Source organism: Chenopodium album, chromosome 22 (assembly GCF_948465745.1).
Source record: "Chenopodium album chromosome 22, dcCheAlbu1.1, whole genome shotgun sequence".
NCBI classification, from domain to species: Eukaryota; Viridiplantae; Streptophyta; class Magnoliopsida; order Caryophyllales; family Amaranthaceae; genus Chenopodium; species Chenopodium album.
Genome location: NC_137855.1, coordinates 3,366,608 through 3,394,565, shown reverse-complemented (window position 1 = coordinate 3,394,565; position 27,958 = coordinate 3,366,608). Strand labels below are relative to the sequence as shown.

The following is a 27,958-nucleotide window of genomic DNA, read 5'->3' as shown; positions in this document are numbered from 1 at the left end:
GCAAACAACTGGGGCGGCTTATTTTTGAACAAGCAAAGAAATTAAGTTAAGAAGATACCTTTAACAAAGTATTACCTCTGTCCGAAAAAAATGGTCACAACTCATGCATACGTGATATGTCGCATCGTATATTGAGACTTTGGAAAAAAAACAACGAAATAGAACTTTGACCTTCCACTATGCAAATCTTTAATCTTTCGACACTCCCTTCAGTATTCACTCTCTTTCACACTAGATCCCCAACCACCATGTGATTAAATAGTTAACAATGCATATTCAGACTGAACAAAACAATGAACAAGTGAATTGTGACTACTGAGGTCACTAGGCCAGCAGTTCCATATATCTGCAGGATCTCTGTCAGAAATTCCACATTACTCTGAGAGTTGTCACTACTGAGATTACTATATACTCCGAATCAATGTATCCTTAGGTTTCTATTGCAGCCTGCTGGCCATGCCAGTGTCATTTCTTTAAGGTGGAATATATAATTATATAAAAGATGATATCACGAATTCACGATACATGAAGCAAACAACTACAAGCAGCAATTGGTCTTGCACGTAATATACAACTTAAAAAAAACATCTAAAACTCAAAGCCATTAAAATTAAACAAAAGAATCTTAAAAACATGCCTTAATCTGATTGACCGCCACCTATTGTAGATGGAATTGGATCAATTCATCTCCCAGGCAATTTCATTGTTTGCTTCAGTAAGTTTGAAGCGTTGTTGCACTTATGAAGAGTGGACTTTATCAGTCCTGAAATTATTGTTTACAGTATGGATAAAAGAATTTCTTGATCAGCCAACGAGCAGAGCTCAACTCAAATACTCAATAATCAAATCCTCCTCAAAATTTATCTGACGGGTTGGTTACATTCTGCTCTTGGGAGGGTAAAAGAATTTCTTGATCAGCTAACGAGGGGAACTCATCTCAACAATTAAATCCTCCTCAAAATTTATCTGACGGGATACATTCTGCTCTTGGGAAGGCAGAATAATGAAGTGTCTATGTTCCATTGACAAGCCAAGGTCCCCATTATTGTGCTGATTAGAACAAGGTTGTATTATTATCTTCTTCATCAGTCCTTCCAACTCCTTTGCAACATCCTTCATGGATGGCCGATCTTCTCCTTTTACACTAAGACATTTCTCTACAAGATCTGCAATGCTAAAAAGCTGCTCCTGAGATGCTTCCTTCATGAGTTGAGGCTCAAGAATATCACAAAATTGATTGCTCTTGACTGAACTAATGAATTGCATCGCTAAGTTTCTATCTTCAAGTCCAGTCTCCCATGAAATTGGTTTTCTCTTAGTTAAAAGTTCAACCAGAACCACTCCAAAGCTGTAGACATCACTCTTCTCAGACAGATGACTTGTCAGAAAGTACTCTGGATCAAGATACCCAAATGTTCCTTGAACCAGGGTGGTAACTTGAGTTTGATCAATGGGAACTAACCTGGAGACTCCAAAATCCGCTATTTTTGCAGTGAATTTATCATCCAAAAGAATGTTGGAGGACTTGATATCTCTATGGATGATGGGCATTGAAGCTGCAGAATGCAGATAAGCAATTGCATTAGCAGCCTCAGTTGAAATTCTCAGACAGTGTTCCCAAGAGAGCCAACGGGCGCCATCATTGTGTATGTGATCAAAGAGAGTTCCATTAGAGACAAATTCATAAACCAACAAGGGCACTTCAGTCTCCAAGCAACATCCCAAGAGTTTTACCACATTTCGGTGGTTGATCTGGGTTAGGATTACCACCTCGTTGATAAATTGCTCGACTTGACTCTGGTCACTTACCACGGATTTTTTTATAGCAACTACTTGGTTATTTGGTAAAATCCCCTTATACACGGTACCAAAACCACCACGTCCAAGAATGTTATTCTTGCTATAATTGTTAGTGGCTTCCCTCAACTCTTGAGTAGTAAATATTCTTGTTGAATCATTGCTGCCTTGGTTCAAAGAAAGCTGTTGTTTCAACACAAAACCACCATTTTGGTGGAAGAATTTCTCTTTCATTTTCAAATGCCTCCTTTTCTTAACACAAAGGTATATGCAGCTTATGTTTCCAGTACACAGCATTAGGCCAACTATTGAACCTGCATGAAACACTTTTAAGGCTCATTACACAGTCGTACACTTGTATATGCTTAACATATTAGAGTTATCATGTATCAATTATGCTAAAATTTTATAATGAGCTTAAATAATTAGACTCAGCGCCATTCAACTCCAGATAAACATGATAATGTATATAGAAATACTAATTTCTCTGTTGAAATCTTTGTTCTGTTCAAGGTAGTGTAAATGCTATTCCTTAATTAATAACAGCAGAACATAAGTATGGAACACTTACCACCAAGAAGAACCAAAAGGATCAACCGGGTATGAGATTTATCAGAATTGTATCGAACACATAGATAATGGTTCCCTTGTTTGGTGCACCCTAGCTTGCATTCCTTGCATTCTTTTGGGACTAATTAAGTTGGGAAAAAGTGAACTGAATCAGAAATTGTAATTGGGCAGCAATTTAATTTTTTTTTTTCTGAAATGATATAGTGTATCAGAAATTAAGGATCTATAATGCTTACCTTGGCATCCATACGGAAGATAAGGATTCCCAAAAGTTCCATAATTGCAGTAGCAATCATACTTATCTGGAGGGCCTTGACAGTTCTTGTTTGGGTCATCAGCAGGCATTGTTATGTTTCCGGGTGTCCATTCCAGTACTGTCGGGACTACTGCAAACTTTGAGAGACTTGGATCAACAGCCCCGCTGATAATTGATGAGGTTCTATTCATTAACATGGTGTTTGTGCAGTCATTAGTACCATTACCAAAGTTGAAGATGCTCACGCTGTAAAAGTCAAGTGAAGAAGGAAGATTAAAGCTGCAGCACCCACGACCAATGCAGTCATTCGTTATCATAGGACTCTTATCACAAACTGTTGCACAACCTCCAATGATCTTGTTGCTTCTATCTAACAAGAGGGTGCTACTCCCACAACCCCCAACAAAAAGAGAATTGTACCCCGCTGTAAACAAATAAGGAGTTCCTTTAAGGTCGATGCTGCTTATATTTGTATCTAGGATGCTGCAGGTCCTCTGAAGCGGAGTCTTTACAGTAATAGTGTTCTGAACCAAAGTATGAATACTTATCTGTTCAATCTCAAGGTTAAATTCATTCAGGAAAAGTTTTGGGTGCAACAAAGAGGTATTGCAAGTAACCTCATAGGGTAGGCTGTGGTAACAATCATCACCTATTCCAAATGGGTACGGAATGCTTACATTCCCACAAATATCCTGACAACCAGGCTTTGCAATAAGTGGATACGCCACCATCAGTGGTGAAGATGCCACTGTAAGCAATGGGTGTACACAAAAATATAGAGCTATTAAGATGAACTGGAGCAAGAGGTAGTTCATTGTTCCCAAAATATTTCAATCTTTAGTCTTTACCTACCAAGAAGCTGTTTGGTCAGAACCATCTGATTCAAAATTATCCTTCTCCTGCAAGTATGAAATCCTTTAGCCCATAATGCTCAAGATAGGGGACTTCAACCTATTAAAAAATGGAAAAAAAAAAAGAAAAAAAAAAACCTTGAAATTTGAAAACAGTGGAAAAGTCAACTTCATACAACTTACCAAAAATGAAGCACAAAGCACAGCTAACCATGTGGAAGAACGTGAATGTTGAAATAATAGGATACTAATCAAATTATATAATAATTCAAACTTTAACTAATAAAATACCAACTAAACAGTGGTAGTAGCTTTTTATTGGACAATCAAAGATTTTTTAAAACTTGCCTTGTTGTCTGAATAATTTAGCATTTCATATCCTTTAACAACTCCTCCTTTAGGTCTCATTCAAACTAGATCCAAACCCATATACTTAAGTACTTACATTGACATATAGAGTACTTCACAGTTTACAACTTTACATGATACATTAAGTATGAGTGGGATGCTGATTGCGAAGAAACTAGAGAAAAATCAAGGTCACTTTAGCATTTCTTTAACTTCATTTAAATGACAGAAATGATAACTTCACTTAAAATGCAACGCAATAGTGCTAGACCTTGGAAATTCATCCATCCCTAGCCAAAGCTCAATTGCTCAAAGGCTTTGTGTATCATGCATCTTCCGTTTTACATCACTCCAGATTCTTTGTCATCTTGCAATTGCAACCTCCTCAACTCCTTGAGCACGAGTCCAAAGGCTTCTGCATTTTTTGAAGCTGTAATACAACTTCCTCCATAGTTGGCCTTCTTTCTCCTTGACTTTGGACACACCTCATCGTAAGCTCAGTAAACTGTGCTATAGTAGATTTTACACTTCCTTCTAGCAATAATCTCTGATCAACAATGTCTAACACGCAATTTTGTGTCATATATGAAAAAAAGTATCTAACTATATCACCACCTTGTATCCACATATTTGCAGGATTTTCCCGGTTATCAGTTCCACCATAACAACCCCAAAACTATAAACATCACATTTCTCAGAGACCACTAAGGTCTCTGCATACTCTGGATCAATGTATCCTTCACTTCCCTCGAGCGGCCATTTTGGTTTCAATTCTTCAGGGTCAATAGAAATGGACAGTCCGAAGTTAGAAAGTTTAGCAGAGAGAGACTCATCCAAGAAAATGCTTGCTGACTTGACATTTCTGTGAACAATAGGCTTTGATTCTGCAGAATGCATATAAGAAATTGCATATGCAATTTCAGTGGCAATTCTCAAGCGATTTTTCCAGGAGATCCAGCACTCAATTGACCTATGCAAATGATCAAACAAGTTACCATGCATTAACTCATGGACGAGCATGGGAACGTGAGTCTCTAAGCAACAACCATAGAGGCGAACCACATTTTTGTGGCTGATATGCTGCTTGATAGTGACCTGATTTAAGAAGAACTCAATCAGTTCATCTGAGCCAGAAAGGCCATGACGGGTCTTTATAGCAACAGCTCGATCTTCAAGGTTTCCTCTATATACAGTGGCAATATCGCGACCAATGATCTGAGCTGGATGATAACCATTTGTTGCACGATAAATTTCTTCATCTGAATATATCTTAATTGGCTCTTTACCCTTGCCTTTAAAGCATGCAATCTGCATCTCCAAAAGAACAGCCCCATTGCGGATGAAGTTTCTCTCTTTTTCCTCTGATGTTAATTCATTAACAGTTGGGATTTTAAGCATGTATGGATCATAAGAACTGCACGAATAACAGCTTTTTAACATCTTAAAGACCTGCAAAACACAGCTACTATTGTGAGTGACTTCAATTGTTGCAATCCAATTAAAAATATATATTATATATCAATTGCCTAAAACAAATAACAGCCTAGCTAATTGCAGCCCTTGCCTACCAAATAGAGAAAAAAGAATAATTAAGTAAATTAACTGCCTAACAAACCCAAGGCAAAGTAAAAATATATCATCAAACATCATGTTCCAAAATGACAGGTAACCTAAGCTGAAAGTCCTATTTAAGATCACATCCATATATAACATGGAATTACTGCCAATAGCCTCAGCACAACCTGTTCCTTTTGAAACTTGGAACAGGAACAATAAAAAAGGTATTCATTGAAATTAGATTTAAAATAACAGATTGCAATCACCACCCACCCAAGTGTTTTTTTGCCAAGAAATGGGAGATCATTTGAAATAGAAACCTCATATCCTATACTAGGCAAGATTCTAAGCAAATCGTAAACAAAATAATGATGAAAAAGTTATTATACACTAGTAACTAGTTACATAATACGGAATACTCCGTATATGATAACAAACTAGCATGTCTAGAAGTGAATTGCAATGCAAATTTTCGTACAAGTTCACAGCCAACAGAATGATGCTCATTAAGATTTTATAAAAAATTTAGGCATCCTATCCTATATTATACAAAGTAATTAACAAGTCATTTTAAAAAGCTATATATTATGTAGAATTTTCCTTAAAAAAAGGTTCTCATACATCATATTTATTCACATTTATACCAACGGAAACTAAGTTAACATGACATGATAATTTCCCCTTTGCTATCAACACTATCTCATGCATTAGCATGGGTATATTCTCGCAAATCTAATTCTATAGACATACTCAACAAATTTTGTAAAGATACTATGATGAATTGAAATCTAAATAAAGATGTCAGTCAAATTAATACAACTACCTTGAACTTCATGGGCTTCTGAAGAAACTATAAATAAAGAGTACAAGACTAAGGTGATCAAAGTTATATTCTTTTGGATTGTCGGTATAATCAGCAGAAACTAAAATTCGTACTTAGAATTTATATTGAAGCCTTCTTTTAGATAAGTTGGTAGTTTGACTCATTACAGCAGTTATAATTGACTTAGTCTTAAGATGCAGTGTACACTGTAACACAATTGAACAGTTGACTAGGTACAATACTCGGTAACACTTAACTAAAAAATGGGACCGTTGCATAGTCTATGGACTTATAACCAACAACATAAAATCGATACTCATACAGTCAGTAAACAACAATAACAACAACAACAAATAGGGTGATTTTGTCGAGAGGTTTCGGAAGGTTCAGATGTACCTAACTTTATCCCTAATGAATGTGAAGATTGTAAACCAATTAAAAGACGGTTTCAATATACCCTAGAAACGCTGCTAAGCCAAACCTCTAAATTCCATTTTCCATGAAAGTAATTTCTATCTCAACCCAAAAAAAGAGTAGCTTCAATTGAAAAAAGATAAAACCCAGCAAATATATGCTCATTATAGATTTACAAGAAAGAAAGCATTAGTAATTTAGTATTAATAGTAAGAAGTCTAGTTTAAAGAAATTACCAATTTCCCACCTTCAGTAGAATTAAGTAAAAACAGATCAGATATAGTAAAATTTGAGTTTCAAATCTAGTTGGGAAAGCCAAATTGGATTCCAATTTCCAATTAACCAGAGAAAAAGCTCAAATCTTGCAAGATCTGGGGTTAATTTGAATGCACTCATTGACGGAAACTTTCTTACAAATAAATGTGAAGAAATGAAGAACGAATTTTGGAGCAGAAAATCAAGGGTATTATTAATCAAACAACAGGTGTGCAAGAACATTTACTGATTAATATCTGAATCAATCAGTAAAATGAATTTGTAGCAGCATACGTAATTTCTCTTAATGATGAAATGATGCCAATCACAATTTTACAAAATAATGATCAAAATCGATCCAACAAGAGAGAATAGGAGCAAAAAAATTTTATAGAAAATCAAGAATTTAAAAAAAAAAATAAATAAATAAATCACTTAAACTCCTGCTTTTGTACCATGAAAAACATCACATAAATCTGAGAGAGAATATACAACTGAGGAAAGTACCAAAGGTTACCTGACTTACCTCATTGCCAAGTTTCCTTCATCCTCAAAGATGGAAAAAAATTGTGCTCACTGCTCAGTACTTTGAAGAGTAAGACTAAGTATAATTACATGCAGAATGTAACAGCATAAGCACCTGTTATTATTTGCATACAATTTTCTAAAACAATAAGCGGTAAATTACAGAGAGAAGAAAAGATGGCAGGCCTAGTATATCTGAGATTGTATATTGAAAGAAGATTGTACAAGTCATATTCCTTGGCTCATGAGGCACATAGCCAAATAGAAGGTTGCAGACATTAAAGTAGAACTTCAATATTACAGTTGTATATAACCACGAATCTGCAAAGTAAGAAAAATTGGGAGCATCAAACTGGTTACGTGATTACATCTTATCATTTTAGCTTCACCGAGACAACAACTATGGTCATACAGAAATGGAAAGCTAAGAGTAAAAATTGTATAGAATTTAAATGACCATGTCATGTAGTTTGACGATCATGTCATGGTGCATCATGATACCGATCAAGTCAAAAGTCATATAAGTTTCAAGCGAGATCATAACACAAAAGAGAAGATAATTTCATATATACATGATGCTACATGAGTCACCCCACACCCAAATGGGAAAAAAAAAAAAAAAAAAAATAGAGAACACCAGGAATTCAATGCAGAGTAACAAAATTAGTGACTAAGGAGTTCTGCAATTGAAAGAATATAAAAAAAAAAAAAAACTAAACCCAAAATGTAATGTCTTTCATGAGCTCATCCAATTGTGGCTGAGTTCATCTGCAGAAACATTTAAGCCAAGGAGAGACAGATCTTTACGTAACACATCTGCACCTTTAAATTGCAGGCCAACCATCCCAACACTCACTGCTCCCTCCACATTTTTTATCCTGCAACCAAAAATCTCATCACAACAGTGACATATGTAGATATTCAAATATAAAATCAGAATAAACAAGGCTTAAAACATATTCATGGCGATGATTTTTCAGATATGTAAACACTCATGGAAGTATCCTGTATCCAGCATATACAGGTCAAACTATTGAAAGATCTTACATATTTTTTTGAAGTCCTATACCCAAGTATCAAGTTTGTGTATAGCTTTCAGATATATTTGCAGCATAGAACAGCAAACAAACCTACTAAAAAGCACTGTGGTTTTGCAGATTTTTAAGTTTCAGTCATCAAATGAGCAGTTTGCTTAAATTCACGGATGATGGATAACATGAAATAGCAAAAGAACATATTAGAATAAAAGAAAAAAAAAAAGAGGCGATGGGAAAGTCCTAAATGAATTGCATGATTCATAAAGCTCAGAAATAAAAATGAGAGCTGTAGAAAAGGTCCGTTTCAGGAAAAAAAATTGAATGCAGGCAGTACACAATCAATTTGGGGGTACAAGTTATAAAAAATTCCCTAAAACCAAGACAAGCATTGAACTACAAATCTACAGTGAGAGTTTAATATTCACAATTGCTGGAAGCACTTACCGATCATCAACAAATATACAGCTTCCTGGCTCAACGTCAAGGTATCTGAAGGCTTCACTATAAAAACTAGGGTCTGGCTTTAATTTACCTGTAGAGCATTAATCAGAAATACTGGTTTCAAAACAATCCTTCATAATGAGAATTGAAAAATAAAACAACGATCACAATTGAGCAAACAATAGTTTAAACATACAACATCAAATAGTACATTAGCTAATTCTTTTTTGATATAATATTACAAAACACATGTTATCAGGTTTTTCAGTCCAAAAATTTATTAAAAAAAAAAAAAGAAAGGTGTGGCATAAAAAAGTGGAAGTCCACAATAATTCAACATAGAAAAAACAAGTTCTATTCTAGTCTGACAGGTCAGTGGAGAGAATAAATTAATTAACAAATGACATTTTAAAGCACGATTGGCTGAAGCTACAACGGAAACCAAATACCGTCCCTCATAAAATCACCAATTCTGATTTGACATGTCAGTGATATCAAGAAGAGAGAATCAACATGGGGAATGAACACAGTTTTATAAAATTTTGAGCAAAACTCAAAAAAAAACAAAAATCAAGGTTCAATGGCATTAAATAAAAGGAACTGACAAATGAGCTTAATCCCAGAGTAGGTTCACAGCCAAAGAAATTCTAATACTAGGCATAGCTAAATATGATGGTTTATACCATTATTAAAATCTAAGGTCAAATTGAAAAGGGGTGATCATTTACAGTTTTGTAAAGATGTTCAGCAATGTACAATGACAACAGTTGATTGTTCACGATTTGTTAGATGGTCCAATCACTCCAATGGAAGGAAGAATTCATCACCACAAAGAAAGAAAGCAAGCAGTCATACATAGGATAGTTGAACATTTTTTACCGACATTCTACTACGCAATGTTGAAAACAACGGGCACAACTGCAGCTGGAAATCCATAAACTGGTAGTAAAAAATTAAAAATGTAATATACCTATTGTACAGGAGCAGAATGTCCAAGATAAATAAGTTGATAGCTTTAACTTATCCTCGATTAGTTGATACCTGCAAACAATTTACAAAAGTACAAAGTAAGTCACATAAAATAGAACCCAGCAAAAACATACTCTATCTTATAAGGAAATGAAGGAAAACTCAAATACCAGATTGGATAATTTGTAAAAGCGTGCATTTCATAGTTGTTTCTCTTTAAAACTTGAAGAAGATCTTCAACACCATCTAGGTAGGAATATCCTCTTTTCATGCATGCTTTGAGGCCTACAAAGAAAATTGTAAAGCTTCAGTTTATCAAATAACTAGTAGCACAAGTTCAAGATATCTACAGGTATCTAAGTATAATACAAAGATCAATTATGGGAGAAAGAGAGCTGGAAATTGGAGAATAGTTACACAGTAAATACTACAAAGTGCTCCCTTATTTACCAAATTGCTCGCAGATTTTCATATTTATATTATATCTCAATATATAACAATAACACAGGCCACTCAAGGAGTCAAGGATCAATAAGTAAAAATATGTATATCGAAGGCAGGAGACAAGGGTACTCTCTATGAAACTATAAAACTAATACCATCATCACTATGCATTTATATAAGCCCATAATTAAACTAATAATTAAAAAAATAAAAATAAGTTGAGTAAATCAATTTTTCCAAACAATCTATTCAGTAGTATTTGGTCTATACAATCCTCTAGTTAATTGCTTGCATGTGAGTATGTGACTCAATTCAGGTCCAAACCATCCAATACACCTGAGTTCCCTCACCTCGAACATCAGTCAAGTTTCAACCATACACCTAAAATAATAAACTTCTGTAGACTACTGGAAAAGAAATGGTAGCAGCGATGACATATACCAACAAATTTGGAACTCAATATTTTCTTTTTATTATATAATAATAGTTCAAAAATCCATGAATGACACATTGTAGAGGGACCAACCTTTAAACCATTTGTGAAAAAATTAATAAAAGAAATAAGAAAATAAATTTGCCCAGCAGTTCAAAACTGAAACTCAGATTTACGATGATCAACAAGAATTCTAAGTACACCAACTCACCTTCCACATCAAGGTGCCTTCCATCTTTGAAAAACTTTTTAGCTAATTCATCCTGCAGAGAGCAAACTTATAAGTCAGGCAGGAGCAATGTAATTATAGGCAGCATTAAAAACATAGAATTTCAGCAGAACATCTTAATTCCTATCTAGAGGTCTAAATAAGTAAATATATACCTTCAAATGTTTTAATATACTGTTGAAACATATCCTGTCAAAGTTCCCATGTATACTATCCAAAATTTTCCCAACAATATTTGCCTCTTGAATTTAGACAAAACATGAAACAGACATGCTATTGGGTTTTTTTTTTTCCAAATTGTGACTGTTTCAATAACAACTCCCATCAAAATAAATCAAAGGGTGCCATAGAACATTCACTTCAGCTTATGCATTACCCAGCTAACCAAAGTAAAACTTTGCAAAAACCTATTCCTTTTTAAATTATTTTCTAGACAAAAATATCAAAAAGGTAGCCGTTTTATGTGACTTACTATACAATAATCAATTTTCTGTTCCACTCTAAAATCAGAACTTGTATCCCAGGTGCACCAAAAATTGTAACCCTTAAAAGCAAGCAAGATGCTCGGGAAAGGCATCCCTGAGACCCTAAGAGCAGGCATCCCACTCAAATACAAGAGATAGTCCCATATATGATGTCGGCTTCTAGAATACAATCAAAATCTATTGAAAAAAATGAAATTTATTAAACTTGAAGAGCAAATAAGTTTTCTTAAACTCTCACATCTGCTACTTACTAAGAAGCATATTTGAGAATGTCAAAGGCAGTCATGTGGGAAGTTAAGAAAGAGTTACTGAAAAGTCTATATATAAAACAGGTGAAAGGAAAAACAACTGGAAGACCACAACATATCCAGCAACAACCAGTACAAGTAAGAACACAAAGACGGCCATCAGACTGCTCAAGTATCAAAATAATTTTATACTACAGATGAATCTCACTTCTGGCATTCACCATTATACCTCATTAATCAATCCCATTTCAAACTCACTCCAGGCAGTTGGATGCTTGCACTCCATCAATTCCTTCATGGACATACTGAGGACAATATCCACAATAGACAGCAACAACATTACTAAGAATAACATATAGCTTAAATTTATAATATAACAACAATACAAAGATTCATGACATCTCTTTCAAGAGCTTCAACTCTAGCAATTTATAGTTCTTGAGGTCAAGAGACCAAAAAATACTTAGGATATTACTCATATTAGGAAAACCCAGATATGACAAACCCAACAGTTTTAATGTATCAACAGAACCAACATCATTGCTCCAAACTATCCAGTGTATTATTATTGTCTTAATAAACGACTAACACCAACACACATAGCATGAGAGGGGAAAAGTGTCTTGCTATATAGGTTTAGCTTGAATTTGACTATGAAGTCAAAAATTTTAAGTGTTTAAGAGTCTTTTACATCAATACTCAAATAAATAAAGAAGTTTTCTCTTCAATGTACATTGAGAATGATGACTGAAACATACTTCTAAAATCCACTTTTCTATCAAGATTTTCTTCCAATTCAATTGGATATACATGTAAAATGCACACATAAAATCTAAACTCCGTAACATTCACAAGTTCCCGCCTTATTCGGCAAATTACCATACCATACCACACACTACCTGCAATGCCTAGCCTCCCAAGTCCCACCTAAGGCAGAGAGGGAAAGAATGCATACAGAAGGACAAATCCCACCCTCCCCCGCCCGGCCGGCCGTACTCGGCTAGATCAATCATGCTCTCAAAAGAACATACAATTCAAATAATCCATATAACATAAACACCCTAGATCAAACCTAATCCAACTTCAGATTAATTTGGTGCAAGTACATTAAATCATAATTGACATAATAATGGGGCAAGAACAAAGCAGCTTAAATTTCAAACCTTTCTTCATTAACCCAGAAACATAAGCACATCCACATAAAAATGGAAATAAAAAAAGAGGGAAAATCAAAGGAATTGAAGATTACCCAAAAAAAGCAGGAACATCATGGTAAAAGGGGTCACGAACAAGTGTATCCATAACATCAAACAGCAAAATGGGCAACTTTTTCTTCTCAATTGCAGCAGAAGAATCAACAATGGTGCTAAAATTGGAACAATTAATACTATCTTTCATGGTAATTGAACTTCTGGGGTTTGATTTTGGTGGGTCTAAAGAGAAATTAAGAGGGAAAGAAATTGTGGGTTTGAAAAGAAGTGCCATTATTTTGTGAAATTAATTAAATAAAAAAAAAACTTGTGTTCGTGATTTTAAGTGTATGAGATTCAATCAAAGAAGCTGAGGAAAGAAACAAGATTATGATGGAAAATTTATAGGAGTTGTGGAAAAGGATACGGGAGTATCAAGTATCGACTATTCAAATCTTTATACTCCGTATAATGGAGGGATAGTCACAAATTCTTGCGTGTAAATGACAGTGTAAGGAAGTGGCACACAATTGGAGCACGTTTTCTTCGCCTTATTTTTGCTATGAGTCTGAATATTAATTTCTTCGCCTTATTTTTTCTATGAGTTGAATATTAATTTTTGTTACGAGTACTTAATTTTGAGCCCTTTCCCTAAATAATGCTGCCAAAAAATTCAATTCCACAAATACGGTTACTTTTTAATAAATTCCCACAATACCGTCCACATCACCGGTTCAAGCATTTTTTTATTTTTTACGGTTTTATGTGAAAACCGCTACTTGAAGTGGCGGTTTACAAAGATAAACCGCTACTTGAAGTAGCGGTTTTTATCTTAGTAAACCGCCACTTGAAGTGGCGGTTTTAGGTCTTTGAGTAATTAAAAAAAACACATTAAACTTCATTCTCTCTCATCTTCTTATTTTTGGCTTCCAGTAAAAACAGAAACAAAAAAAAAACCGCTTGATTCTGCCATAATTTGTTCTCCGACTTCTCACACTGCTCAAACATGGAGAAAAATTGTTCCACCTACTTGATTCCGTCCTCGGAGCCGCACTTCAAGCTCTAGATTGTTGATGTTTAAATTAGGGGCAATGGAGGGTTAGTGTAGTTTATGTCTAATTTCATTTTATTTTTTCAATTCAATTGTTAATTTAGGCCTAATTTCATTTCTATTTTTTCAATTCAATTGTTAATTTATTCAATTTTTGTAATTGTGTATTCCAGATCTAACCATACTAAGTTTTAATTTCTTTTTTTTTTTTATATCTTTTTTTAAGTTTTGTTTGATTCGGAGTATTAGCAATCATAATGGGCTCAGTTTTGTTTTCTTCTAAGTATAACTATTAATCTTGGAGAATTATAATCATTTGATTTCTGTTTTTCTTTTTTGAGTATTTGTTTGTTGAAAGAATTATGTTGCTAGCTTTTAATATATAATTTTTTTAAAAAAAATTACAGCAGAAAACCGCTACTTTTCACTCTAGAAACCGCTACTTGAAGTAGCGGTATTTAGTTTTGAAAACCGCCACTTCAAGTAGCGGTTTCTCCCTGAACCGGTAAAAAAAATCGGCTTTTTCTAACTTGCTTACGTGGACGGTAATATGGGAATAAAAGAAAAAGAAGCTGTATTTTAGGAATTGGAGTTTTTCCCAACATTATTTTGGGAAAGAGCTCCTTAATTTTTGCTATGAGTAGGGGTACTACATTTCAAAGTTACAGAGTGATTTTATTGTTTTTAAAAATTAAGATGAGTTTTATTTTTCTAATTTTTATATTTTTGTTGAAATATTTAAATTAGGGCTTGTTCTTTTCAGCTTAATTTCAGTTCAATTCATCCGTTTAGTTCAGCTCAATTCAACTCAGTTCAGTTCAGTCCAGTTCAGTCCAGCTCAGTTCAATTCAATTCAATTCAGTTCAGTTCAGCTTAGTTCAATAAACGAGAACAAGCCCTTAATTACTGTTTTTATAAACTTGAAATCAACAAATCTATACTACGGGGTAATAATTTTTGTGACATAATTGGTTGTATCCTGCAATATGCGTACGATCGATCATCACAACTAATTATTTTTGCTTCTTTGCACAAAATGAACAAAAAACTGATTTTTCTCATTTCTGCAATGAGCAAATAATTCATCCGCACAAATGAGCATATTGAGTAAACGAAATGCCAAAGTACCTTATAGGCTTGTAGCATGGTGAAGATAAGTTGTAAAACAAAGTTTGGTAGCCTTTATTAAAAAAAAATTAAGTATGAAACTTTAAACTTATCCAACCATAGAGTAGGGTCTTTCTCTTACATCTACTTATTTTTCTATAAATTATTTACAACTAATAAAAATTGGTTTTTGAACTAAAAAAATACTCGTAAATTTTGAGTTGATTAAAAAGGTTTGAATCAATCATTGAGATTAATGTGAAATGTGAAATCCCTTCAAAGTCGAACACATTCTCGATAAAAAATTATAAATATAAGTCCATTTGTACATTTAAGTTAATCGTCATCAAATGAAAATCTAATACAACAATGTTTCTTATAGAAGACAGATAAAACACAACAAAACCAAACAAATTACTCAGATAAGTAGATAACGTTATAACCTTGGGTTTTTCGGGGTATATTATTAATAATGTGCAAGTATTCCATATGACTTCACGCCTTCACTACCTTGCCTTCATTTCCAAATCCTTAACAAAAAGGGGTCATGAAAAATGGCTTCCATGAGACCATGACGTTTACTAGCTAGCAATTGGGATAATCAATAATGTGTGTCATTTAGCTTGATTAACATAGTCGTTTTTCATGCTTCTTGTTACATAGTTGATTTTTGTATGAGTTGATGATTTTTGCAGAGGGAAAAGGGAAAAATAAATAAATAAATAAGCAAAATCATGCAAGTGAGTATGGAATAATAGGTTACTGATTGTGTGTTGTCTCCAACCCCTAAACTTGTAGCAGCAAAGGATTTTACATAACGATTATGAATTGCCTTCATGATGCTCGTGCACCCTTCTAACTAATGCACCAAATCCGGGCCAGGCTGTTTTATGAAGATTATTGATTCATTATGATTTTCAATGATATCCAAAATCCTCATGGATTATGTTGTCGTTCATGACTTACGCCGGATAAGAGTAGGAGAGTTCGATGTGTCGGTTCAGGAACATGGGACGGATTAGGTGAGGTTGAATTAGATCGGGTCTATTACAAAGTTGAGTTATGCTAATTATTGTGTTCATACAAGTCAGAATTCAAATTAAGAGTTTTTTTTTTTTTTTAGGGTTGAATCGGATCGAATCAATCGGGTCAATTTATGACACCTCTGCCTCTGTGACCATATTTTGTCGGGGAAGGTTATAAAAAAAAAAAAGGACCTGTTTATTTCATCTTATTATTTTACTTATTCTTATTTTTTTTAAAAATAATTTCATGTATCCTCAAATAATAAAAAAAAAAATAAGTTAGATAATATAAAATAAGTTCATATAATATCAAACATTTTTCGACACGTAGATCATAAAATAAAAATTTAAAAAAAGTCAGATCCGCCAACGCCAACGAAAATAGTAGTCGAAATGACTAAAGGCTTGCTTTGCACCCAAGTTGTTTGAGTTCATTCATAAGTTTGTTCATGTTCAACTATAACTCATCCAAAATTCATTCAAGCTCGAAAAATCTCTATTACTTTTGCCATTGTTATTTTTTTTTTTTTTTTTATATAGAAAGCTTTAAAAAAATCCTAAATATATGAGTAGAAATTGAAAAAAAAAAAAACTTTAAACGGAATCAAGGCTTGTTTATTTAACCAACTCGATTCATAGCTAACTAAAGCATGTACTCAAACTTGAAATGTAAACATTTGTGTACCAATAAACTTTTTCTATCCCCTCTTCTTAATTTTTTCTTTTTGGTCTCAATTATGAATCGTGTAGGGGCTTTCACTAGTGTTTTTACCGGTGGTAAGTCCATTGAACTTTAAATTGCTTTCAATAAAAAGATCACATCCTTGATAGGGGTTATTCTGGTGTGTTTATATCTTTGTTTATTCATCTGACGATGATTGAATATCTAAGCTTCGTAATCTCCGTGAGTATGCTTCAGATGAAAATTTTTATTTAGGCGGTTTTTAATCAAATCTACGATGCAGTTAGCTCTAAGGTAATATGTACTTGTATTAAAATTTTTGATTTCTTATGACTTGTTTGTAAGTGTCATTTGGTTGTATTTAATATTTTTTCTTCCCGACAAAAAACTAAAAATTTAAACGATGAACACGTGCTTCAGATTAATCGAATACTGATAATTCTTAGCTTAGCTCGAACAAACTCATACTTGACCCGATTTTGCAGCCCTATCACACATACTTACAGCAGACAACACAATCAATACTCGATACAAACTCTATACCAATACCATGGTGGATCTGATTTAGTAGTAGAAATTGATGGTTTGTGTTTTCACCCGATACTATAAACCATAATCAAAACTTTACCTAGAATCATGAACTACAAAACCATAACCATACTCGAATTGACAGCTCTAAATTACGACTTACGGAGTACAAGTGTACATGTACATTACGACTTACGGATTACGACTTACGGAGTACAAGTGTACATGTACATGTATTATTTTCCTTATAATTTATTACAAAAAAAAATAAATAAGTAAAAATAAATAAATAAATAAATTTAAAAAATACAAAAAAATACTTGTATATTTTTGTTTGTTTAAAGATACTGTGGGTGTACTTCCTGGCTCCTCCCCATTTTCCCGTTTCCTGGGACCCCAAATCACTCCTAACTCCTCCACTTTCATCTCTCTCAAAAATCAATTGCATAATCTTACATTTTGACTGCTAATTTTGACCCCAATTATCATCACAAAATTCCCAATTTCTCCCCAAATTTTTCTGGGTTTTCATCAACACCCTGAATCCTCTTTCCTCTTTTTAGGGTTCTATTGATTTGCTAATTATTCTGTATTCGACCCTGTTATATCCCTACCCAATTCCAATTCAGCTACCCAAAACATAAATTTCCCGCCTTTCAATCGAAATCTGCTTCAATTGTATTGAATTTCCCTTAAAATTGCTTTAAAACCCTTATCTTTAATACACCCAATTATTTATTGGATTTGATCAAAAATGCTGTCTACATCGAGCTCATATATGTTTCCTTTACCTTCGTATAATGTGTATTCTCGTTCTACTATATTTTCTGGTACTATTGTTTCCAGTATATCGAATTCCTGGGTTTTTAAGCAGAGGAAAATCACTTGTTCTTGTATGACACCTTCAAGAAATGTGAACGAGGGTTTTTCCCCTTTTAAATTGAGTGTAAGTGCTTTTATTTTTATGCAAGCCATTGATTTGTAGTTTGCTAGCAATCATTTTGTCAATTGGGTTTTGGATTAATGATTATATATATGTAATTATGGCTGTGATTTGATGTCTTTGTCTTTTTACATTTGTCTCTCACTCCTATTTGCAATTTGCATTTACATGATAGCTGCAAAGGCAATGATGTAGACGGAATTTGATCCGAGGTCTTGGTTACTTCATTGGATAGGCTAATAATCTAAATTTGCAATTACATTGCGCATCCCTTTATTTCTGTTCTTTAGTTAAGAGTTCCCTCTCAATCTTTGTTTTTTTTTTATACAGTACTTTTCTTGTTTTTGCTTGTTAGTTGCTTTGATAACTTTGGTTTAGCTATTTTTGCATTTAAGTAATTATTTACTTCTGTTTCCAGTAAAGAATTTTTTGATTCTTTTTGTGTTCTTTGTAATTTATTGCTGGGTTGTAAACTTGGTTGTATGCACTTTTCTTGGTATTAGGATTCTTCTGATATGAAGATTATTAACTCAATTGATGAACCTGAGGATGATTCGGATGTACTTATCGAGTGTAGAGACGTGTACAAGTCATTTGGGGAGAAACATATTTTAAGAGGTGTAAGCTTCAAGGTGCAAATTCATTTTCTTCATATTCCTTTCTTGTGGGGGAAGAGTGTACTTTTTATTTGCATTCCTAAAAATGTTTCTTGATCATTACAACTGCTTGTAGATCAGACACGGGGAAGCAGTTGGAATAATTGGACCTTCTGGTACTGGAAAATCCACCATATTAAAAATTATTGCTGGACTTCTTGCTCCAGACAAGGTAAACAATCTTACTAGGATCCTTTTGTACTTGCTCTCTAGCCTTATAGATTTAACTCAAATATATGCCTGAGTACTGACATACTGTGAGAAACAGGGTGAGGTCTATATTCGAGGGAAAAAGAGAGAAGGATTGATCAGTGATGAGGAGGTCTCAATATCTGGCCTTCGTATTGGCTTGGTAATTGTACATTATTAGTAATGACTAATTATTATTGATTGGAGCAGCTGTATAATGCATATGGATGCTCATTTTTGTACTGCTTGATTGACAGGTCTTTCAAAGCGCTGCATTATTTGACTCCCTAAGTGTGCGCGAAAATGTTGGTTTCCTTTTGTAAGAGGCTCCTCTCCTCCTAATTATTCTTCATCAGCTATGTCTTTTGAGAATTTCTTATGGGTTTGATACAATTGCTTAACCTCTTTTTACATTTATCCACGGTGAATTAGATATGAAAATTCTAGCATGCCGGATGATAAAATTTCTGAGCTGGTAACTGAAACTTTAGCCGCAGTAGGACTGAAGGTATGTATTAACAATACAAATAGCAATCTTTTTTTTCAAAAGTCTTTATGGCCATGACAAGCTTGTTCATGTCACTAATTGCTAGTTGGGTCATTGCATGCAATGTGGTGATTCTGAGATATACCGAAAAATATTGCTTATCTGCAGGATGTTGAGGATCGGTTACCTTCTGAGCTATCAGGAGGGATGAAAAAACGAGTTGCCTTAGCTCGTTCTATCATATGTGACGTCACAAAAGAAACTGTAGAACCTGAGGTATGTATAATACATTAATACCCTATGAGTAAAACTTTAACAGGTCCCAATATGATTGGAAGCATGCCATTTAATAGCATGCTGCTATAATGAATTATATAACATTGTCAGTAATGCCTATCTGTCACTTATTGGTTCATTAATAGTTCTTGGTATTTTTCCGTATTCTTACGGCTGAAAGATCCTATGAATGTAATCCAAGATAGAACTGCCAAATACTGAGAATACTGTTGCAATGGGGCCATAGATTCGCTATAGTTCTATTAGTCCTTTTGTGGTTTGTTGCAGACTTGCAGGACTGTTTGCCAGAACTGGTTCTATTATTTTTCGTATATTGCTGAAAATTTTTATATTGCCCACTTAGATTGTATTCAGCCCCCCCCCCCCCCCCCCTTACAGGCTAATGAACCCGACCTCTTTTCTTCTCTGTTTAGTCTCTTTGATACAACCCACCCATCTACATGTGGTTTCTCTTCTATCTCAAGCTCAAAATTTCAGGAAGGGTTTAGTATAGTCTTAGGAAAAAGGGAGAAGAAAAGATGTGTATGTTGAGATGGAGTCGCGAGAACACAAAGTTGGAATGTAGGACATCGAGAATAAGATAAGGGAGAATTGATTTTGTTGGTTTGGGCATGTAAGATGGACCAAAATAGTGCCGGTAAGAAAAATAGAAATTTGGGATCATGGGAATCTTGAAAGAAGCCGTGGGAGATAAAAAATATGATTTAGGAACGATATGAAGAAATTAGACTTACATGAGCTTATAGCACTTGATAGAGTTGGCGTGGAGGCCTGGAGGGAGAGGATCTTTGTTGACGACTACAAGTAATAAAGTCTTGGTTTATGTAGCCATCGGCCCAACCCAATCATTGGGATTCAGGTTCTGATATTGTTGTTGCTTGTTTAGTATAGTCTGCTCTGCTGGTACATGGCTTAGAAGTTGAAATGTTACCCAGCTGTTACCTACAACTGTTGGTTAAGTTTCCTTATAAATTTCTTGAATTTGTTTTAAAACTCACATGCTCTTCTCCCTATTTGTATGTGCTGCTTTATCCATGTTCTATTTACTTCTACTTGTACCGTTGTACGTGCTCATTTGTCAACAGCTCAACACTATCAAATGTCAAGCCTTGGGTTGTGCTGATCCAGTGGCTCCCATCCCTTAAACACTTCATTTTAAGCATTCTTAGTACATGATGTCATATCTGTGTCTTATATACTTCATATTAATAATGTATATGCATCTATGGATATAGGAGCTTTACATGCTTCTTTTTACTCATTTTTTTTTTACCTTCTTCAAGCCTAGTACATGGTAATAATAAGCTCTGTATCTGCCTTTATGTGCTAAATTTTAGGATCATGAGCTCGTCTTTTAGATGTATACACAACTTAGATTTTAGCAATAATGCTTCTATGTGATTGGATTTCACATTATGTATGATAAACAGAAGTAGTTTGTTTATGTTGACCAGCTTTGTTTGCCAACTTGCCAAGCATGCAATGTCAATTCTAGTATTATATATTGCTTTCGCCACTTTAAAGTCCGTTGTATTAGTGTGAATAGAAATTAACATTTTTTTGGCTAAGTGGTTGTTTTGTTTCTTTTTTTGGGCAGGTGCTTTTGTATGATGAACCAACAGCTGGACTTGATCCAATTGCATCAACTGTTGTTGAAGACCTGATCCGTTCTGTTCATATTAAAGGTGAAGATGCTGTTGGATTGGCTGGGAAGGCTGCATCATATATAGTTGTAACTCACCAACATAGTACTATCCAAAGAGCAGTTGATAGGTAAATGTCTTTTTCAATCAAATATGATGTGTGTGATTAGAGTTTCAGTTCATCGTATCTCTGATAATCTTTATTGGTCCAGGCTTATTTTCTTATACGAGGGGAAAATTGTTTGGGAAGGACTGACACATGAATTTACTTCCTCAACTAGCCCCATTGTTCAGCAGGTATTTACCATGGCTGTAGTTTGAAATTCATAGTATTTTACTGTCTTACTCATCTACTGCAGTTGAGATGAGTGAGACTGATAACTACTACAAAGCAAAGTATTTGCAATGGCAAGTTCATGTGTCAACTAGGTTGTACATTGCTTAAATAATACATTAATTTTGTTGCTGCTTTTCCAGTTTGCATCAGGAAGTTTGGAAGGACCAATCAAATATTAGCAAATGCTTTTTGGAAAACACAAGTTTGTTACTAGGGATGTCAAAGCAGAAAAAAAGGGTGTTGTCTGTTAGAGGATATGCCATTGTGCGATTGGTCTGTATAAGATGGGGTGCTCTGCAGATAGAACAGTGCAAGGTAACCAGAATTCTTAAATGAGAATGGACTGAAGATTGCTTGAAGTCTCGTTCCTATTTTTAAAGATGCTACCTTTACACAGCTTTGGTAATCATCATGAAGGATTGAAATCAAAGTCAAGAACAATGTAGTTTCTTGTTCATTTGGGTAGCCACGCTTGCAATCAAATCATCTGTGCCTGTTCCTGTGATCGGCATATATAACTGGTCACAAAATCTCATTCTTTTGTCAATTTGAATGTTGATTTTTGGGTTATTTAGGGGTGGCATTGTAGGGAGGCATTAGGTTTGTGTTAGTCTAGGAACTGATTTAGCTTCCTTGAGTACCTTAGCCCCCAGGGCATGCTTGAACCTGATGTCATGAATCTCAGCAATTAAGCCTCGTAATAATTCAGTAATTTTCAGAATGTATGCAATTTTGCAAAAGCTCAAAGAGTGTCAATTACAGTTTTTCCTATCAGTTATGAGATACAAGTTATACTCCTTTTGTCCCTCGATATGCCATGTTTCTGTTTTGAGTTGTCCTGAACTAAGTTTCCTTTCTGTATTTGATAAGTTAATTTCCAATATTACCTTCAATATACGCTTTACTAGTAGTCCGGTAACAAAATTTTTGATTCTTAATGTGGCATATACTGCATTGGTGCACATTAACTAGAGAGATGGAGGGAATACCATTGTCCATTTGTCTCATCATCCACTATACACAAGAGGCTTTCAAACATGGTAATTCAAGCTAAGTTAAAGTTAGCTTAAAGCTATAATTGTATTAATAAAAACATGACTTGCTTTCCTCCTTGGAGGACAAATCAAAGTCATATGAAACCAAACAGATATACAAAAGTTTTGTTCTCTGTACAATGCACCTAAATTTTTGACCTAAGAATATAGTTTCTTGATCGGGGCCAACAAAAGAGAGCAATCAGGGTCGCATAGAAGGTTACAGCAGCAGTTACACAAAAAATCCACACTGAAATTGGCCCTTCCTCCATATCATCCCTGAACTTGTCTCCAGGAAGTGCAGGAATTCGTGGAGGTTGGCACTTTCCAGCAGATACCTCAATGCATAAAGCTGGATTACCAGTAAATGCTTCAGGAAATCTCCAGTAACCCTGCTTCCTCGAAACAAATCCGGAGAGAGAATTGTAGGAAAAATTCAGCGTTATCAGCTCTTGAAGGCTTGAAATATTGGCCAAAAGAGGGCCGGAAAGATAATTGTGAGACAGATCAATAGCCCTTAAATTCCACATCTTCTCTAACTCCACAGGAATCTGACCCACCAGAAGATTGTAGGACAAATTAAGATAATCCAAACCATGTAAAGTGAATAGACTCTCAGGTATCTCCCCATTCAGCTGATTATCTGACAGGTCAATTCCCACAGGTGATAATAGACCATAAGCAAAACTAAGCTCATTTCGATCCATTACCATAACAGAAATTTGGATGGTCTTACTTTTAACTGATACCAAATTACCCTCAGTATTACCACTCAAAGCTGCATTGTTAAAACTCTTGCTGATGTTGAAGGTACCATCAGGAATAAAGCCAGAAAATCTGTTCCCTGAAAGATCAATTGTTCTGATGAACGGGAATGTGAAGAGCCAGTTAGGAAGAGTACCTTCAAACTTGTTTTGAGCAAGTGACAGAAACTTGAGATCTGACCATTTGTTCATTGCATCATTTAGAGGTCCAGAAAGACTATTAGAGCTGAAATCCACGACTTCCAGTGACCTGCATCCAGCTAAGGTTTGGGGTATTTGACCAGAGATCTTGTTGCTGCTAATATCTAGTATCTTTAAACTATTCAGTGCATCAAGCTCTGGTTGAATTTCACCAGAAAGACCGTTGTTGCTGAGTATCAATGCAAGAAGCTGAAAACACCCGACAATGTTCAAAGGAATGGAACCTGTCAGAGAGTTGTATGAGAGGTCGATGACTTGGAGATACGTCAAATTCCCAATGCTCCCAGGAATAGCCCCAGTAAGTGAATTGTGGGAGAGAAACAATGCCTGTAAACTTTTCAATTCTGTGATTTTCAGAGGAATGTTACCAGAAAATTGGTTGTGTGACAGGTCAAGAACAAGAAGCCCCGACTTGTCTGTTGTCTCAGCAATTTTGCTAGGAAGAGGACCTGACAACTGATTGTAACTCAAGTCCAAAGCAAGAAGCTTATCCGAGAACACCAGCATTGGTGAAATCCCATACTGCAACCCATTGTTGGACAGATTGAGCTGCCTCAAAGCTCGAAGTGAAGACATACAAGAAGGAATCCTTCCAACCAACGAATTGTTTGCCAAGTTCAGTATGCTAAGTGATTGCACACAAGCATTAAAACAAGGCAATGTACCCGAAATACGATTAGAAGCTAGATTGAGGACCTCCAAAGATTGATGAAACCCATCAAGCTTCCCTGACAAACCATTCTCCGAAAGGTCCAAGTACTTGAGAGACTCCAACCGGAACAGACTTTCCGGTATCACCCCTCCAAACGAATTTGACCCCAAATCAAGTCTTTCAAGAAACCTCGAAAAATTACCAACCCACATTGGCAATTTCCCTCCCAAATACCTATTACCATTCAATGTAAGCTCCCTCAAATGCTTCAACCTCCTCAATGAATCAGGAACCAACCCTCTAAGACCATTATGACTAAAATCAACTACCCTTAAACTCAACACACTTCCCAAACAAGGTGGAATCACAGAAGTAAAATTATTATGAGACAAAACAAGGGTTTGAAGAGAAAATAGGTTGCATATACTATGACTAATACTCCCAGACAAGTTCATAGAGCTTAAGTCCATTGAAATGACCCGGCCGGTCAGGTTTTCACAGGTAATGCCGGTCCAATTGGAGCAATTGGACCCGACCCATGAACCCAAACCCGGGCCCGGGTCAATAATCTTTGATTTGAACTCACTAAGTGTAGCTTTATCTTGTGGGTGAACATCAACAGCTGAAACTACACTAGGGTTTTCCAATATCAACAACATATACAACAAAAATGGCAATAAAATCCTACTAAATTGGAAAAATCTGCAAAATTTTAAACCCTTTTTAGCTTCCATTAAAATGAACAAACTTGGAAGCTTAATGGGTCCCAAAAAAATTAAACAAAAAACCCAAGAAAACAAAAAAAAAAAAACTAACAACCCATTTATTATAATCTTCAAACAAAGGTAAAGATAAGGTCTTTGAGACTAAAAATTGAAACCCATTTAAAAATTTTGGTAAAAATGAATTGGGTTTTTTACCAGAAAAAGGAAATGAGAAGAGAGAAAGAGAAGACCTGAAGAAGTAGCTGAACTGAGGTTGAAGCTGAAGCAGAGGAAGTGAAGAAAATGAAGCTCATGTGACGAGGAAGAGGAACAAACATTCTTCTTTGTTGTCTACTTTATTGAAATTGGCCATTTTCAACAACATAATTACTAAATTAGAGAGTATAATCAAATGTGTAACGGAAAATTAAGCTCAGTTTCCAAGAAAAGGAAAGTGTAAATTAATTAATGAGGGGAGAATTATGAGAAATTCTGGGCATTTATTAGTAGTGATTAATAAAGGGTAAAGGTAATATTTAATGAATAGTGAAATATTCTTTCTTTCGGCAGCTTTGGCAATTGGGAGGGTCCCTTTTGTCTTTGCTATGTTCTCTGTAAAATGGTTTCAGAGACTCTGAGTTGAGTGAGGTGTGTCAGTGTGTGAGTTGTGTGCCCCTCATCGGATGTGAAAATAAAAGTTGTGTGTAAAGAGCATCTTTTGCTTTCTTTACCCTCTGCGTGATGTTCACGCATGCTCGGCATGGATACGATTACGGGTTAGCAATCTTCACATACATATACGACACATAGTCACATTATGAAATCACGATTCTATTTACTCTCTATATACGACACATAGTCACATTATGAAATCGCGATTCTATTTATACCCTATGTTATGTTATGAACTTATGATTGCGTAGTTTTCATAATCAACTAAGCATTTTCTAAGTCCTAGTATTATAGTGTTATAGATGATTGCATTGTACGGATATTGTTTCTAATTTAGAGCAAACTTAATTTTATTTTAAATCCGAAATAATACAATTGTTAACAAAATTTATTGAAGAGTGCCCTATAACACAAAATGAGTTGTAGTTTTCTAACAACGATCTATGTGAAGTACTTTAGTTTTCCTGTAGAGAGGTAGAAACCATCTTAATTAAAATTTGTAATGAGTAAATAAGAATGAAGGATCAATTGGAAATTGTTTTGTGTTTAGTCTAGTTTATGGAATATTTTAGTGTATTTTAAGATCGAGTTATTATGAACACTTTATAGATTTTATAATTCATATGAAGTATATTTTTAAGTAGTTGGTCAGGGAGGGTAATACACTCCTTAAGTGTGGCTGACAATTAGCATGAAAGTGCATTGTTCATGAACCAATTAGTTGGGGTAGTTATAGGAAACATACAGAGTTACTTATTTCAGAATTTTAATATTCTGCCTAGGTCACCTCAATAGTTATATGTAGGGCTGTCAAACGTGTCGTGTCGTGTCATATTCGTGTTCGTGTCAATATTAAACGGGTTGAAAAACACTTGACCCAAACCTAACCCATTTATTAAACGGGTTGAAAACCCTTGACCCAAACCTAACCCATTTATTAAACGGGTTACCTGGTAACCTTTTAACCCACATAATATATAATAAACTAATTAATATTCAACATAATAATTAAAAAGACATACATCATTAACGATACTACAAGAAATTAAAGCTACTTATTTTGGCAAAAGATACTACAAGAACATAAAGATAATGGTTTTAGCAACCCAACCAATACATAAGAGTTGTCCCAAGTCCCAACCTTCAAAATGAGAACTTCTAAAACATGCATCGGTACTTAAGTTTATGGATTACATATATGATTAAGTCTTAAATAAAGATTAACCGAGTACTATCTAGAATCCTCTAAAGTGGAAAAGTGAAATGTAAAAAAGTTAAAAAAAAATTATTTGTCCGCAAAATTAAACCGCCAAACAATCCCCAAAATTATATAGCACCAATGTTTTCTACAACCAGTACAGTACAAGTTTAGAATAATGTTTCAAAAAAATAGTTTAGAATAAAAAATACAAATTTCTTTTTCTACTTAATAATCGGGTTGAGCGTGTCGGGTTCGTGTTAACGGGTTGTCGTTCAACCCATTTACATAATCGGGTTATGCGTGTCGGTTTCGGGTTAAAAATTTCAACCCAAACCTAACCCATTTAATTACGTGTCGTGCTCGTGTCGACCCAATTATTTAAACGGCTCGAGAATTCTTGACCCAAGCCTGCTTATTTCGTGTCGGGTTCGTGTCGAGTTGTCGTGTCGTGTCAGCTTTTGACAGCCCTAGTTATATGTATCATCAAATTGATTTCATATGGGTTAAATATAGGTTGATTACAAAATGTACAATGATAACTATATGTATCATATTTGTTGAAGATCAATGTAGTTTTTAACTGAGTTAGTAAATTGCTTAAATTTTGTTTTGTCATAGAGATGTGCAAGGTCTTAAGAAAACTAAGGACAATGGTGAAAAATATCACGGGGCTACAATTTGATTGAACCATTGGAAGCATATAAATTACAACTGGAATTTTTTTGATTACACAGGGTATCTAATTTAAGCCAAATTACAATTTAACCTAAAATTTAAACACAAAACAAATAAGAAAATTCAAGCTTATCATCTTGATAAACTTGCAATACAATTTAGTGACAAACTAGTACACCGTAATCCGTTATATAAATCAAGTGATAAATTTGTATTAGGGTAATATTGCTCAATGTAG

General features: G+C 34.7%; 3 protein-coding genes and 2 pseudogenes across 5 annotated transcripts; 1 reads left to right on the top strand and 4 right to left on the bottom strand.

The window, feature by feature from the left end:
- Positions 1-739: 739 nt before the first annotated feature.
- On the bottom strand, positions 740-4,218 carry LOC145605773 (wall-associated receptor kinase 2-like). Its single transcript, XM_081661837.1, has 4 exons — positions 4,094-4,218; positions 2,604-3,574; positions 2,369-2,488; positions 740-2,111 (listed from the first exon to the last, which is right to left on the bottom strand). The coding sequence occupies exons 2-4, from the start codon at positions 3,436-3,438 to the stop codon at positions 919-921; spliced, it is 2,148 nt and encodes a 715-aa protein (XP_081517963.1). The 5' UTR covers positions 3,439-3,574; positions 4,094-4,218; the 3' UTR covers positions 740-918.
- A 207-nt stretch (positions 4,219-4,425) lies between these two features.
- LOC145606229 (putative wall-associated receptor kinase-like 16 pseudogene) lies at positions 4,426-5,262 on the bottom strand (annotated as a pseudogene).
- Positions 5,263-7,833: 2,571 nt separating this feature from the next.
- On the bottom strand, positions 7,834-13,289 carry LOC145604616 (flavin mononucleotide hydrolase 1, chloroplatic-like). Its single transcript, XM_081660519.1, has 7 exons — positions 12,932-13,289; positions 11,912-11,987; positions 10,932-10,983; positions 10,014-10,128; positions 9,845-9,915; positions 8,878-8,965; positions 7,834-8,274 (listed from the first exon to the last, which is right to left on the bottom strand). Exons 1-7 carry the CDS (start codon positions 13,165-13,167, stop codon positions 8,133-8,135), a joined length of 780 nt encoding a protein of 259 aa, XP_081516645.1. The 5' UTR covers positions 13,168-13,289; the 3' UTR covers positions 7,834-8,132.
- A 4,330-nt stretch (positions 13,290-17,619) lies between these two features.
- On the top strand, positions 17,620-22,557 carry LOC145604761 (protein TRIGALACTOSYLDIACYLGLYCEROL 3, chloroplastic-like). The gene is made up of 10 exons (XM_081660706.1): positions 17,620-18,211; positions 18,712-18,840; positions 18,941-19,036; positions 19,133-19,216; positions 19,311-19,372; positions 19,486-19,561; positions 19,709-19,816; positions 21,435-21,610; positions 21,693-21,777; positions 21,958-22,557. The coding sequence occupies exons 1-10, from the start codon at positions 18,020-18,022 to the stop codon at positions 21,994-21,996; spliced, it is 1,047 nt and encodes a 348-aa protein (XP_081516832.1). The 5' UTR covers positions 17,620-18,019; the 3' UTR covers positions 21,997-22,557.
- Positions 22,558-22,840: 283 nt separating this feature from the next.
- Positions 22,841-25,758, bottom strand: LOC145605238 (receptor-like protein CLAVATA2 pseudogene; annotated as a pseudogene). 2 transcript variants are annotated; one of them, XR_014105017.1, is made up of 2 exons: positions 25,424-25,758; positions 22,841-25,096 (listed from the first exon to the last, which is right to left on the bottom strand). The product of XR_014105017.1 is annotated as a receptor-like protein CLAVATA2 pseudogene, transcript variant X2 (transcript). The 2 variants fall into 2 exon arrangements; XR_014105016.1 differs by lacking the exon at positions 25,424-25,758 and having other exon boundaries at positions 22,841-25,415.
- Between the last annotated feature and the right edge of the window lie 2,200 nt (positions 25,759-27,958).

Bases quoted from the DNA above. Each gene is read 5' to 3' on its own strand.
- LOC145604616 (XM_081660519.1), bottom strand. From the start codon at position 13,167: ATGGCACTTCTTTTCAAACCCACAATTTCTTTCCCTCTTAATTTCTCT. The intron at 11,988-12,931 runs GTAATCTTCAAT...TATTGTCCTCAG, and splicing joins GATGTTCCTGCTTTTTTTGG to TATGTCCATGAAGGAATTGA. The intron at 10,984-11,911 runs GTATAATGGTGA...TGCTCTCTGCAG, and splicing joins AAATGGGATTGATTAATGAG to GATGAATTAGCTAAAAAGTT.
- LOC145605773 (XM_081661837.1), bottom strand. From the start codon at position 3,438: ATGAACTACCTCTTGCTCCAGTTCATCTTAATAGCTCTATATTTTTGT. The intron at 2,489-2,603 runs GTAAGCATTATA...CAACTTAATTAG, and splicing joins TCTTCCGTATGGATGCCAAG to TCCCAAAAGAATGCAAGGAA. The intron at 2,112-2,368 runs GTAAGTGTTCCA...TGTTTCATGCAG, and splicing joins CCTTTTGGTTCTTCTTGGTG to GTTCAATAGTTGGCCTAATG.
- LOC145604761 (XM_081660706.1), top strand. From the start codon at position 18,020: ATGCTGTCTACATCGAGCTCATATATGTTTCCTTTACCTTCGTATAAT. The intron at 18,841-18,940 runs GTGCAAATTCAT...AACTGCTTGTAG, and splicing joins TAAGAGGTGTAAGCTTCAAG to ATCAGACACGGGGAAGCAGT. The intron at 19,373-19,485 runs GTAAGAGGCTCC...ACGGTGAATTAG, and splicing joins GAAAATGTTGGTTTCCTTTT to ATATGAAAATTCTAGCATGC.